This window comes from Musca autumnalis, unplaced genomic scaffold (assembly GCF_047663935.1).
Source record: "Musca autumnalis isolate F117 unplaced genomic scaffold, ASM4766393v1 scaffold_5, whole genome shotgun sequence".
NCBI classification, from domain to species: Eukaryota; Metazoa; Arthropoda; class Insecta; order Diptera; family Muscidae; genus Musca; species Musca autumnalis.
The window spans coordinates 19,389,452-19,404,037 of record NW_027412088.1 but is presented as its reverse complement, the minus strand read 5'-3'; the positions used below and the strand labels follow the sequence as shown (position 1 = coordinate 19,404,037).

The 14,586-nt window shown below is 38.4% G+C and overlaps 1 protein-coding gene across 4 annotated transcripts in view; it reads left to right on the top strand.

Annotated features, from left to right (window-relative positions):
• The window catches only part of LOC141404837 (uncharacterized), a 111,055-nt gene that overhangs the window by 51,386 nt on the left and 45,083 nt on the right, over positions 1-14,586 (top strand). For all 4 annotated transcript variants that reach the window (XM_073988579.1, XM_073988577.1, XM_073988578.1 and 1 more), the window contains 3 exons: positions 237-547; positions 1,232-1,813; positions 9,458-9,595. In XM_073988579.1, coding sequence (XP_073844680.1) covers positions 237-547; positions 1,232-1,813; positions 9,458-9,595 — 1,031 coding nt within the window. The remainder of the gene's footprint in view (positions 1-236; positions 548-1,231; positions 1,814-9,457; positions 9,596-14,586) is intronic.

Below are 14,586 nucleotides of genomic sequence, written 5' to 3'. Positions count from 1 at the left end.
ATACTTTGTGCATAATTTAAAATGTTCATAACATTACTTTTGATTAAAGTTTCTTTTCTTCGTCATGGTCTTGAGAAAAAAAGCTCCCGAAGAAGAAGAAGAAAAAAGTGGTGGAGATGAACTAAAAGAACTACAACGAATAAATGTATATTTCAATTTTTATTCCACTTCATTTTACTTTTGTTACCACTTTTCTCTTTTTTATCACATGCACTCACACACACACACATACACAGATATTCAACAAATCCCACTAGTGAGAATGCCAAAGTACCCGGAGTTGTAAATAATCATAACAAGGCTGTTGTGGCCGATGGGACTAGGACCACAAATACTTCAGCGTCCGCAGCAGCAGCACCATCTCTCACTGATGACGACATGGAAGAATCTGGTGGAGCTGAGAAGCCACTACATTTGTCCCGTCACTCGGAAAGAAAATATAGTGGCAAAACTATGACCAAGGAACCGCAAACAATAGAGGAATTGGTGCACTATCAGAAGAGAATACGAAGAGATATCTCTTCATCACCGTCGACATCAATGCATGGTAAGTAGTTTTGAAACTTCTCATACCACCACTACCACCCACTACTCACACAAACACAAATGCCTTGCTTCGAGTAGACTGACTTTGGTGTAGATGTTGTTGCATGACTAAGTGCATAAAATATCCTTTGGGAGCGGAGCGTAACGGAGGACGGGGGGAAAGCATGAACGATTGCCACAAGCAAACGCTTAAGAAAATATGAATGGAAAATAATTTGAAATTCTAATGATGATGAAAACCGAAAACAAAAGCCAAGAAACCAGGAAAGGAAATACCATTAACAATAACTTGATGGATAGACAACTCAGAGGCAAAGATGGAGAGATGATCCAGAGGAACAAAAGAAAGCTATTGGAAAACTACTATTATCTCTGGATAGTATTTGATTTTTAAGATGATGGCGTTGAGTGGTACTTTTCAAGACAATTGTACTCACTTAAGAAAATAAAGACCCCACATAGAGCATCCCAGCTCGCTCCTAGGGGAGTAATGAAACACAAATGTCAACAATGCTGGTTGATGGCTGATGGTTGCAATCAAGCGACAAGAGAATCTAAAGTCATTGCAACAACAGTCATTCACTTGTGCACTCATTAATTCATTTATTCAATTTTTTATGAACTTCGTTTGAATAATGAAGAAACGTGTTTTCATTTTCTTTTCAATTTGTTGTTTGTTTTTCAGATCCCTTCATTGAATTCTTTACACCCAATCATCGCAAAGTCTTGGAGGAACAGGACAAGGAAATACGCAAACGTACGGGCCTTAAAGGTGCTGCGCCGGGTGGTGATGAATGGGTGTACTTGAACACCTACTGTAGAGTGCCTGAGAAAATGATAACTGGTTTCTGTCAAAGTACCCAAGAATATTGCCCGCCCAGTCCGCCAGGACCGGAGGGGCCACAAGGTCCCAAAGGCCCCACAGGACCACCTGGCTTGCCAGGTATACCCGGTCCCAAGGGTAATCGTGGTGATGTCGGTCTCCCAGGCCAGCCAGGAGCTGCAGGGGCCATGGGTCCCATGGGACCACGTGGACCTAAAGGTGACATTGGCATACCCGGTAGACCGGGTTTGGATGGTCGTGATGGTGTACCCGGAGAACCAGGTTTAGATGGGGTACCCGGACGTGCTGGCGCCGATGGCATACCTGGCAAAGATGGCGCCCCTGGCCGAGATGGTAAAGATGGCATCAATGGCAAAGATGGTCGTGATGGTGCCCCCGGCCCCAAAGGTTCCCAGGGACCACCTGGAGAAAGAGGCCTCAAGGGTAAGTTTAAATTTCAATTATTTCACAGTCAAAGAAACACAGAAAAGAACAACAGCAACTGATGCTTTGTGGCCTTAAAATGAAATTCATTTGCATTTCAAACCGAAAAACAAACAGCGGATAGAAATGGAAACAACAACAAAAGTTTGTGGCAGAAATTAAAAATTGTCTAGAGCAGAGGCAAACTTTTGTTATATTTTTCCCGCAGTCGCTTTGTTTCTTCTCCCCATTCGTCGTATTTAGTTTTGTTTCTTCGTCCTTTTTTACATTTCATGTAACTTTTTTGTGTTTTGTTGAAATCCCATAACTAATGACCTCAACCTCGGCATTGCTTTAATGTTAAATGGTGTTTTTTTCCTCTTTTTCACTGTCCAGAGAGATTTATGGTTTTTAACTTTAAGTTTTGGAAACAGTGGGTTCTAATTTGAAATAAGAATGTTTTTTTTATACCCTCGGCATTTATGCTAACGAGGGTATATACACTTTCATACCGGCAAAATGTGCCTCATCGAAATAATGGTTTTAGACCCCAAGTATGTTTGGACGAAATGTGTTTCAGACAACTTGGAGTCGATTGAGCAATGTCCGTCCGTATGTCAGTCTGTCTGGCTGGAGCGCACGATGACTCTTGAACGGATATACCGATTAGGTTCAAATTTTGGCTTTCGTAATATTTTACCCAAACTTAGATTAAGTTCGAAGATGGGCTATATCGGTCCACTCCTTCCGGTACCTCCCCCACAAAAGTTCGAAAATGTTCGGAAAATTTGTGCGCACGATAACTCTTGAAGGGAGTAACCGATTTGGTCCATACTTTGCCCATCGTGAAATGTGTTACAGACTTAAATAAGGTTTCAATATGGACTCAATCGGTCCACTCCTTCGGGCACCTCTCACACAAATTTCGGAAAAGTTCAGTTTAGATACATCTCTCGAATCGCTTTGATTTTTGTTTTAGCAACTTTTATTCACTGTCCCTTATACGACGGTACAAGTTTCATCAGGGGCAAGTCCATACTTCCTGAGAAAATAGCCTGAAAGGCGCAAAAACACCTATGACACCGTGTGAGGTGGTTGGAGGACAAGATAACTCTCGAACAAATCTGCCGATTCGGTGCAACATTTGGCCTTAGTAATATTTTGTCCAAACATAGTTTAAGTTAGAAGATAAGCCATATCGGCCCGCTCCTTCAGGTACCTCCCCCACAGAAGTTAAAAAATGTTCGGAAAAATTGGTCCATACTTTACACATCTTCTTCAGCCCAAGATTACAAATTTAAGAGCAGAGAGTTGAACTTTTGCCAAGGAAGTACATGAAAAAACAATGGGCTGACATAATTCAGCTTCGAACATTTTAAAAGTTTGGGGCTTGAAACTTGATCTAGGGTTTGGTAGTCACTGTTATCATTAGATATCATACCCACCAGCCATTTACGTTGGTTACTTTGGATTACAAGGGGACGTTTTCAATACGATTCAACCTTTCATAGAATGTTCATGCCATTGTCGGCCTCAAGCAAAACCTCCGGTGAAAATATCAAGTCTATTTTCGAACAGCAAGTAAACACTTAAGTGAAATTTTTAAACTTTTTAGAGAGCTGTACTCGAAAGATGCGCAGTTTAGGCTTTCATGTGGCATAAGACCAGTTTAGAAAAAATATTGCGATTTGCTAAGTTTCGGCCCATGGACTTCCTTGCACAAGTGTATCATTGCAACCAGGATCATAAGGACTGCCTTCAATAGGCATAACAAAATGTTTCTCGAACTTGAGGGATGTTCGACTTCACTTAATAAAAATGTTTTAACATTTGACGAGGGGCTATCCGAAGGAGTGAACCGATATAATCTATCTTCGAAGCTGAGTTTAGTATGAGATAAATATTACGATGTGCAGGGGCTGAACCAATGTAAGAAGTTTATAGAGATTTCGGGCTAATATGTCAAGAAGTATGGGTTTGTCTACGAAAATTAACATTTCAAAACTATCCTCGAACAACCCTTATACTGAAACTAAGCGAAAATTTCGAGGAGAATGTACACGAGGTAAATGTTTCGATGAAATGTAATGACTTACGAAGTTACGGCCGTCATCAATCCTTGTCCTATAAGAATTTAGACGCTACTCAGCTGCCATAAATGGGGGATATTCTCCGAGGACCTCATTTAAACGATAGTTGCTTATGACATCTCTCTAGTAACTTTGGGCCACTCTTTCCAGATCATGAGGATCCCTCCTGACATGCTTGGGTCGGGGGGTCTTATCCACCACACGGTGATTAGGAAGGCTCTGACCGTAACACCGGAGAAAGAAGTGCAACAAGAGCATTCCATTATGTCAAGAAGGTTTCTTTATCTGCATCCCAAGTGCTGCAAGCTAGGGACTTGAGGACCTTCTTCCTACATCTAAGCTTATCGCTTATAGCTGTGGCATGTGCAGACGATGTGAACATGCTGTCGAATGTGACCCCTGGAATCATTGGGTAGTTTGTGGTCGGAATTCTGCTACTGTCGACTATGGTATTCAATTCAGTGCTCACCACTGCAGTCCATATGACATTGAATGATTATCAATGTCCTCAAACAGTGGGTTATAATTACTCTGTGGAACAATTTTGAGGTCATCTTGTGGGGTGGGGGAAATCCAAGTTTGACTGATAGTATTCGGTTAGTAGATCAAAACCGCAAAAGGGTTTAGATTATCAGGCAAACCTTTTTTACAGCCGCTTATATATAACCTTAACCAAAGGCAATATATCCCCAATAATTAGCAAAGATCAGGGGGCCTGAGATAATCCAAAAGCATTTGGGGTTTTCATCTACTTAAAAATGCTATCGCCCCCCTAGAATTTCCCATGCCTCAGATTGACTGTTGCAGAGTGTTACAAACCAAAAAGTTGGTTAAAGCAAAGGTCAGAAATTGGGTTCGTAAGTTATGATAGATATCAAGCATTCCCTTTCTTTTTGGTTTTAGTTTTATAGAAGGTACCAGGAAATTATTAAAAAAAGGAGATCGTAAGGTAAGGTCACATTAGGCAAATGTTTCAGTGAAGTAGTATGCGCTTACTGAGAGCAAGTAAGCGTAAATAATGCATTGAAATTCATGTTCACTTGCTCTCAGTAAGGGCACACAACCGGTGGCTGGAGAAAATATTTGCCTAATGTGACCTTATCCTTAGACTCCTCAGGTATATGGTGCAAAAAAAAAAAAAAAACATGAGAAAGACACCTTGTTGCTGTTCTCAGGGTTGCCTTCTGGCAGGTTTGGAACTTTTTTCGTTGCGCATCACGTCTGCCAACCACACCGACGGCGCGTCCATCATGCGTGGACGATTTATACATGCTATCGAATGTGACGCCCAGGAGATATCAGCCCTCCTTGGGCAACTACTACGGGGTTTGGACTTCTTGTTTCTGAATTCCACGTATGACTGGCGACGATACGAATAGTCGGCCGTGGCTGACCATATCAAAAGCTTTAGTCAGATCCAACGCTACAATCACTGTTCTACCTGTGCTTCCGGAATCCGTATTGATGAACCGCAAATCGATGACACGCTCTGATGCTGGGGAGGAGTAACGTCTCAAGTATCTTTGCTACTCGTGACACTAGCAACTTTGCCAGGTTTCAGTAACGGGATCACCCAGCTAATTTTCCAGGCTTCGGAAACTATTGGCGTGGTAAATGATAGGTTGAGGATGGACCAAATACTCGACACCTGGGTCATCCGGCTGCATCACCATTGAAATTCCGCCAGATCCAAACGCTTTGGATGATTTTGCGCCTCGGATGACATGTGTAGCATCGCCCATCGTAAATTGTGGTGATTCCTCCTCGGCTAGAAGATATCGCAAACGACCTAAAACACATCTCTGTCCGGTCGCTAAATAAATTGTCGGCAAAAGTAGTTCGCGCACCACTTAGGATTTGTCATAACCGCTCCGTTCAACATGACGGATGCCAGGATCAACCTTCCTCGCCAGGGTTCGATAACGCCTTAATCGTTGTGCACAATTTACTACTACCGGTTCCAATGTTTCAGCACTTCGGATGCTCTAGTAATTTTTTTCTGCTTTGACTCTGGGGTCTCTAGGGTTCGTGCGTCGAAGCTCATCACGCTCATTTGCTAATCCCATCGCCTCTGCTGGGAAATTAGGTCTCATCTCAGGTATTGGACCAGCAGGAATGTGGTGAGCGGCTGCTATAGTGATGGTATCTCGGAAGTTTTTCTCAATAAGCCGAACATTGAAGGTATTAGGCAGTTATCTGAAGCGTTGGTTGGTGAATTCTTGCCAATTGGTTTCCCCATGGTTAGGGAAAGAACGGTGTCAGAAGTTACAAAGTCGTGTGGTCTATTGAAGGAGATGTGGATAGTGGGATGGTCCGACCCAAAGGGTATAACGGGTTGCTAAGTCACGCCCTTCGTCAAACCATGTGACACGATGGATATGTCAAGCGAACAATGATAGTCTCCTCTAATCCTGGTGGGAACGTTCGTGGAGCTATCTTTTTGTTCAGGCAGCGCTATGCCTCTCTGGGCATTCCCTGGGGTTAAATATCATAACTTATGATGCGCATTGAAATCACCTACGACCTACCGGTTATCACCTTTCAACAGGCAAATAATGCGGGACATAATTATTAATCGGCGGGAAATACACATTCAGTCGCTCTATCTCTGCGGTTCCACACTTTACAGCTACGCCCGTATACTTCAAGTATGGATCACTAGAGTCGAGATCAAGTGGGATAAGTCCGTACTAACCAGACTGGTGCAATAGGATTACAAGTCCACCACTCCCACTTCTCGCACGATCCAAGCGAAAAACGTCGAATCCATCACAACTCCGACAACTACAACCTGGTCTTCTGAATCGCCACGACCATTATAGTTCTTCGGCTCATAAAATACACGCGGTGTCAAAGACTGTGGCGGGTGATACTGTTGGGGAGATTACGGGTGTGTTGCATAATCCGATAACGACGATAAAGACTCACTGGGGATCATGTTGGCGAAGCCGAAGCAACATAATCCCTGTCGCTATACTCCCTCAGGAAGGTCAAGCCTGGACAATTCCTGAAATGTACCAATTCAAGGCACCCGATGCATCTCATCGACACCGACCTCTGATGGATGAGATGGGGACACGCGAGGCAAAAGTATGGTCGGGGTTACTCTCTATCCCGGCACAGATCAAAATAATCTGGAGCAGGCATTCCGAGACACACCGCTCCCAAAACAAAAATAAAGACGAACTCGAACATGTAGTTGCTGGGGTGACGGCCCCTGGCCGAGATGGTGTTTTTCCCAAAACAAAAATAAAGACGAACTCGAACATGTGGTTCCGGTACATAGAAGAGCCTACGCGGGACTGAGCTGCAGTTGTTGTTGTGCTTGGTTTCCTGCACCGCCACGACCATGATATTCTTACGACTCATTAAGTCCACTATTTCCTCAGCATGCATCAACAGGGACTATGTTGATGCCGCGGCACATACGGTCCGTTGAGCGTCGCATTACAACAACCACATGAAAACTTCAAGAGGAAACTTGGCATCACTTACACATTTTTCATGTGGTTGTTGTTTTCAACGCGCAACGCATCACACAACGGACCGTATGTATTTGGCCCTTTAGTTTGCTATTGTTTTTGTTGTACCCTTTCATGTTTGTTTTGATAGTTCAATGACGTCATTAATGTCCTTTCGATTCTCTTCTAGTTATTGCCATCTCGCACGTATATGTATGTGTGTGTTGTTGTTCGCTTAGGCGAGTTGTGCATCTGTGTGTTTACTCTACAGTTGGTTTCTAGAGGTTTCCAGATCTTCTAGAAGAATCGAAAACGAAAAACGATTTCCCATAAATAACGGGGGATTGAGGGACAGTTAGCATGTTCTGATTGAGACGCAAACTGAACAGTCGTTTAAAGAAGAAGAAAAGGATAGCTGTGCGCTTATTAATAGTTAAGCTGTGTGCTTAGTAATTAAAGTCGTTTGTGAATAAGTGTAATAAAGAAAGTAAAGCATTGCAGAACCGTAATCTATAACGAACCCTATTTTAATTGTTTCTAATCGTATCGGGGAATGAAACTTCACGGGATGAAGTGCTATCTAATTCTGTTACAATATGTACACGGAGGTACCAGCAGCTGGCCGGAATTTTGATGTAGTGTCATTCCGGGTCAATCCGATGGGTTCTGGAACCCCCAAATTTAAGCATGTTCAAGCATTTTTTGAGTATTTTTCGTAAAAAAAACATATTTGGGTTTTGTGGGCCTCCTCGAATTAAGTTTCTGTATACGTTGGTGACCCACAGTATGACCTGAAGTTTTGTGATGCTAACACATAACACACATATGAGGTATTCACCGAAAAGCAGAGAGGAGATATGTCTTCTTCGCAAGAAAAAGTAGGGAATTAAAAAAGTAAATGTAATAACATATAATGTCCTACATTCGGAATGAAGGCCGAATATTCTTCGACTGTTGGCATATCTTCCCGAAAAATTTTACTTACCAATTCTTCAGTTATTGAAAAATTCATTTTGAAAAATGTTAATCACTGTTCAAATTCTCCCTCATCTTTAAAAGTTTATGGAGAAGAAAAAAGTAAGCTTCCGTAAAACATTTAAAACGTATGCAAAGAAAACTGTTAGAAGGAATAACAGTATAAAGTAAACAAATAATAGCAAAAACACAGTATGCTTTTTTCATAGATTCGAAGCCATAGTAGTAGCTCGAAAATCCCTGTCCTTTCCCACAACTTCCGCTATCTAGTAAAGACTTCGAAAAAGCCGTTGCCTTTATGCGGGTGATTCATGATGTCTTGCTATGCAAAACACGGTTCAATATTGAAAACCCAAAAAAACTACAAACCAATTCAATGAAGGAACGAACTTCTCGATTATTTGCATTTACTGCTAAAACACACACAGACACATGCATCTATACCCTCACACTGGCTTTGATGTTTACGAGAAGAAAACGACCCTCACATATACCGCCGCTTGTCTAAATACCCGGCAAATGTTTGGGATGTAAATATTTTGTCAAAATAGGAAGGAAGGAATGATGAAAGGAAGTGGAAGTGGCAGTACCAGTACCCAGAAGAAGTTGCTGCTGCAATACAAACAGTATACGACTTTATGGGAACTGTTGGTACTCCTTGAACTGGCCTGAAGTCTTGGTTAGATGGCAAAAACAACTGAAAAACAATTTTTTCACTTGAATTACAATTAAGATTGTTTTCCATGCCATTTCTTCGTACTCTCATGGTGCCCAGTCTGTTTTTTTTTCATCTTTGTTATGCTTCTGCTAAGAACTTCTTTCCATGGCATAGATGGTAGTTGATGGATCGTGATTAATAGTGGCATGATTAATGGTAAAAGCCAATGTGGTTACCATTATAAATGAATTTTTGCAACAGTTATGTTATTTTAATGGACACGAATGGGCGTCTAAAGGGCAGTTGTGCCAAAGCACGAAACAGCGGAATAAGGGAATTTTGACATTGAATGCGAAACTGCACACAAAGCAGCAGCAATAAAACCTTTGAGAAGTTTTCTTTCCTTATCCCTTTGGAAGTTTTGTAATGGGTTTTGCTTTCTTTCATGTTTTTCTTTGAAAATCTTTTTTTTTCATTGCAGGCATTGCTGGACCTCGTGGACGACCAGGCAAACCAGGCACTAATGGCACACCAGGCACACCCGGTGTAAGTGCCTACAAAGTACAACTAAAGAATGGCACATACTTGAATGATTTACTGATACCTCCCTCTATTGCAGGTAAGTGAATAGAAAAGAAATTGACTTATTCACTAAATATGAAAAAATAATTAAACGACTAAAATTAGAAAACATAAACGCTGATTTTTAAAGAATTTTACAAGGACCACAACAGGACTATGAACTTGGGGGTTTAAAGAATTTTTCAAGGAACAACATATGGCTTTAAATGTGGGTTTTTAAATAATTTTTCACGGACCACCACAGGCCAATAAACGTGGATTTTTTTAAGAAGTTTTAACGACCACCACAGAACTATAAATGCGGATTTTTTAGAGAAATTTTTCAAGACCACCGCAGGACTATAAATGTGGATTTTTAAAAGAATTTTTCAAGGACTACTCGAAAACTGTTAACGTGGATTTTTTTAAGAATTTTTCAAGGATCAACACAGGACTATAAACGTGGATTTTTTAAAGAATTTTTCAAGGACCACCCCAAAACTATAAACGTGGATTTTTTAAAGAATTTTTCAAGGACCACCCCAAAACTATAAACGAGGATTTTTTACAGAATTTTTCAAGGACCGCCCCAAAACTATAAACGTGGATTTTTTAAAGAATTTTTCAAGGACCAACACAGGACTATAAACGTGGATTTTTTAAAGAATTTTTCAAGGATCAACACAGGACTATAAACGTGGATTTTTTAAAGAATTTTTTAAGGATCAACACAGGACTATAAACGTGGATTTTTTAAAGAATTTTTCAAGAACCACCCCAAAACTATAAACGTGGATTTTTAAAAGAATTTTTCAAGGACCACCCCAAAACTATAAACGTGGATTTTTTAAAGAATTTTTCAAGGACCACCCCAAAACTATAAACGTGGATTTTTTAAAGAATTTTTCAAGGACCACCCCAAAACTATAAACGTGGATTTTTTAAAGAATTTTTCAAGGACCACCCCAAAACTATAAACGTGGATTTTTTAAAGAATTTTTCAAGGACCACCCCAAAACTATAAACGTGGATTTTTTAAAGAATTTTTCAAGGACCACCCCAAAACTATAAACGTGGATTTTTTAAAGAATTTTTCAAGGACCACCCCAAAACTATAAACGTGGATTTTTTAAAGAATTTTTCAAGGACCACCCCAAAACTATAAACGTGGATTTTTTAAAGAATTTTTCAAGGACCACCCCAAAACTAAAAACGTGGATTTTTTAAAGAATTTTTCAAGGACCACCCCAAAACTATAAACGTGGATTTTCTAAAGAATTTTTCAAGGACCACCCCAAAACTATAAACGTGGATTTTTTAAAGAATTTTTCAAGGACCACCCCAAAACTATAAACGTGGATTTTTTAAAGAATTTTTCAAGGACCACCCCAAAACTATAAACGTGGATTTTTTAAAGAATTTTTCAAGGACCACCCCAAAACTATAAACGTGGATTTTTTAAAGAATTTTTCGAGGACCACCCCAAAACTATAAACGTGGATTTTTTAAAGAATTTTTCGAGGACCACCCCAAAACTATAAACGTGGATTTTTTAAAGAATTTTTCAAGGACCACCCTTAAATCTATAAACGTGGATTTTTTACAGAATTTTTCAAGGACCAGCCCAAAACTATAAACGTGGATTTTTTAAAGAACTTTTCAAGGACCACCCCAAAACTATAAACGTGGATTTTTTAAAGAATTTTTCAAGGACCACCCCAAAACTATAAACGTGGATTTTTTAAAGAATTTTTCAAGGACCACCCCAAAACTATAAACGTGGATTTTTTAAAGAATTTTTCAAGGACCACCCTTAAATCTATAAACGTGGATTTTTTAAAGAATTTTTCAAGGACCACCCTTAAATCTATAAACGTGGATTTTTTACAGAATTTTTCAAGGACCACCCCAAAACTATAAACGTGGATTTTTTACAGAATTTTTCAAGGACTACTCGAAAACTGTAAACGTGGATTTTTTTAAGAATTTTTCAAGGATCAACACAGGACTATAAACGTGGATTTTTTAAAGAATTTTTCAAGGACCACCCCAAAACTATAAACGTGGATTTTTTAAAGAATTTTTCAAGGACCACCCCAAAACTATAAACGTGGATTTTTTACAGAATTTTTCAAGGACCGCCCCAAAACTATAAACGTGGATTTTTTAAAGAATTTTTCAAGGACCAACACAGGACTATAAACGTGGATTTTTTAAAGAATTTTTCAAGGATCAACACAGGACTATAAACGTGGATTTTTTAAAGAATTTTTTAAGGATCAACACAGGACTATAAACGTGGATTTTTTAAAGAATTTTTCAAGGACCACCCCAAAACTATAAACGTGGATTTTTTAAAGAATTTTTCAAGGACCACCCCAAAACTATAAACGTGGATTTTTTAAAGAATTTTTCAAGGACCACCCCAAAACTATAAACGTGGATTTTTTAAAGAATTTTTCAAGAACCACCCCAAAACTATAAACGTTGATTTTTTAAAGAATTTTTCAAGGACCACCCCAAAACTATAAACGTGGATTTTTTAAAGAATTTTTCAAGGACCACCCCAAAACTATAAACGTGGATTTTTTTAAAGAATTTTTCAAGGACCACCCCAAAACTATAAACGTGGATTTTTTAAAGAATTTTTCAAGGACCACCCCAAAACTATAAACGTGGATTTTTTAAAGAATTTTTCAAGGACCACCCCAAAACTATAAACGTGGATTTTTTAAAGAATTTTTCAAGGACCACCCCAAAACTATAAACGTGGATTTTTTAAAGAATTTTTCAAGGACCACCCCAAAACTATAAACGTGGATTTTTTAAAGAATTTTTCAAGGACCACCCCAAAACTATAAACGTGGATTTTTTAAAGAATTTTTCAAGGACCACCCTTAAATCTATAAACGTGGATTTTTTACAGAATTTTTCAAGGACATGCCCAAAACTATAAACGTGGATTTTTTAAAGAACTTTTCAAGGACCACCCCAAAACTATAAACGTGGATTTTTTAAAGAATTTTTCAAGGACCACCCCAAAACTATAAACGTGGATTTTTTAAAGAATTTTTCAAGGACCACCCCAAAACTATAAACGTGGATTTTTTAAAGAATTTTTCAAGGACCACCCCAAAACTATAAACGTGGATTTTTTAAAGAATTTTTCAAGGACCACCCCAAAACTATAAACGTGGATTTTTTAAAGAATTTTTCAAGGACCACCCCAAAACTATAAACGTGGATTTTTTAAAGAATTTTTCAAGGACCACCCCAAAACTATAAACGTGGATTTTTTAAAGAATTTTTCAAGGACCACCCCAAAACTATAAACGTGGATTTTTTAAAGAATTTTTCAAGGACCACCCCAAAACTATAAACGTGGATTTTTTAAAGAATTTTTCAAGGACCACCCCAAAACTATAAACGTGGATTTTTTAAAGAATTTTTCAAGGACCACCCCAAAACTATAAACGTGGATTTTTTAAAGAATTTTTCAAGGACCACCCCAAAACTATAAACGTGGATTTTTTAAAGAATTTTTCAAGGACCACCCCAAAACTATAAACGTGGATTTTTTAAAGAATTTTTCAAGGACCACCCCAAAACTATAAACGTGGATTTTTTAAAGAATTTTTCAAGGACCACCCTTAAATCTATAAACGTGGATTTTTTACAGAATTTTTCAAGGACATGCCCAAAACTATAAACGTGGATTTTTTAAAGAACTTTTCAAGGACCACCCCAAAACTATAAACGTGGATTTTTTAAAGAATTTTTCAAGGACCACCCCAAAACTATAAACGTGGATTTTTTAAAGAATTTTTCAAGGACCACCCCAAAACTATAAACGTGGATTTTTTAAAGAATTTTTCAAGGACCACCCCAAAACTATAAACGTGGATTTTTTAAAGAATTTTTCAAGGACCACCCCAAAACTATAAACGTGGATTTTTTAAAGAATTTTTCAAGGACCACCCTTAAATCTATAAACGTAGATTTTTTACAGAATTTTTCAAGGACCAGCCCAAAACTATAAACGTGGATTTTTTACAGAATTTTTCAAGGACTACTCGAAAACTGTAAACGTGGATTTTTTTAAGAATTTTTCAAGGATCAACACAGGACTATAAACGTGGATTTTTTAAAGAATTTTTCAAGGACCACCCCAAAACTATAAACGTGGATTTTTTAAAGAATTTTTCAAGGACCACCCCAAAACTATAAACGTGGATTTTTTAAAGAATTTTTCAAGGACCGCCCCAAAACTATAAACGTGGATTTTTTAAAGAATTTTTCAAGGACCAACACAGGACTATAAACGTGGATTTTTTTAAAGAATTTTTCAAGGATCAACACAGGACTATAAACGTGGATTTTTTAAAGAATTTTTTAAGGATCAACACAGGACTATAAACGTGGATTTTTTAAAGAATTTTTCAAGGACCACCCCAAAACTATAAACGTGGATTTTTAAAAGAATTTTTCAAGGACCACCCCAAAACTATAAACGTGGATTTTTTAAAGAATTTTTCAAGGACCACCCCAAAACTATAAACGTGGATTTTTTAAAGAATTTTTCAAGGACCACCCCAAAACTATAAACGTGGATTTTTAAAAGAATTTTTCAAGGACCACCCCAAAACTATAAACGTGGATTTTTTAAAGAATTTTTCAAGGACCACCCCAAAACTATAAACGTGGATTTTTTAAAGAATTTTTCAAGGACCACCCCAAAACTATAAACGTGGATTTTTTAAAGAATTTTTCAAGGACCACCCCAAAACTATAAACGTGGATTTTTTAAAGAATTTTTCAAGGACCACCCCAAAACTATAAACGTGGATTTTTTAAAGAATTTTTCAAGGACCACCCCAAAACTATAAACGTGGATTTTTTAAAGAATTTTTCAAGGACCACCCCAAAACTATAAACGTGGATTTTTTAAAGAATTTTTCAAGGACCACCCCAAAACTATAAACGTGGATTTTTTAAAGAATTTTTCAAGGACCACCCCAAAACTATAAACGTGGATTTTTTAAAGAATTT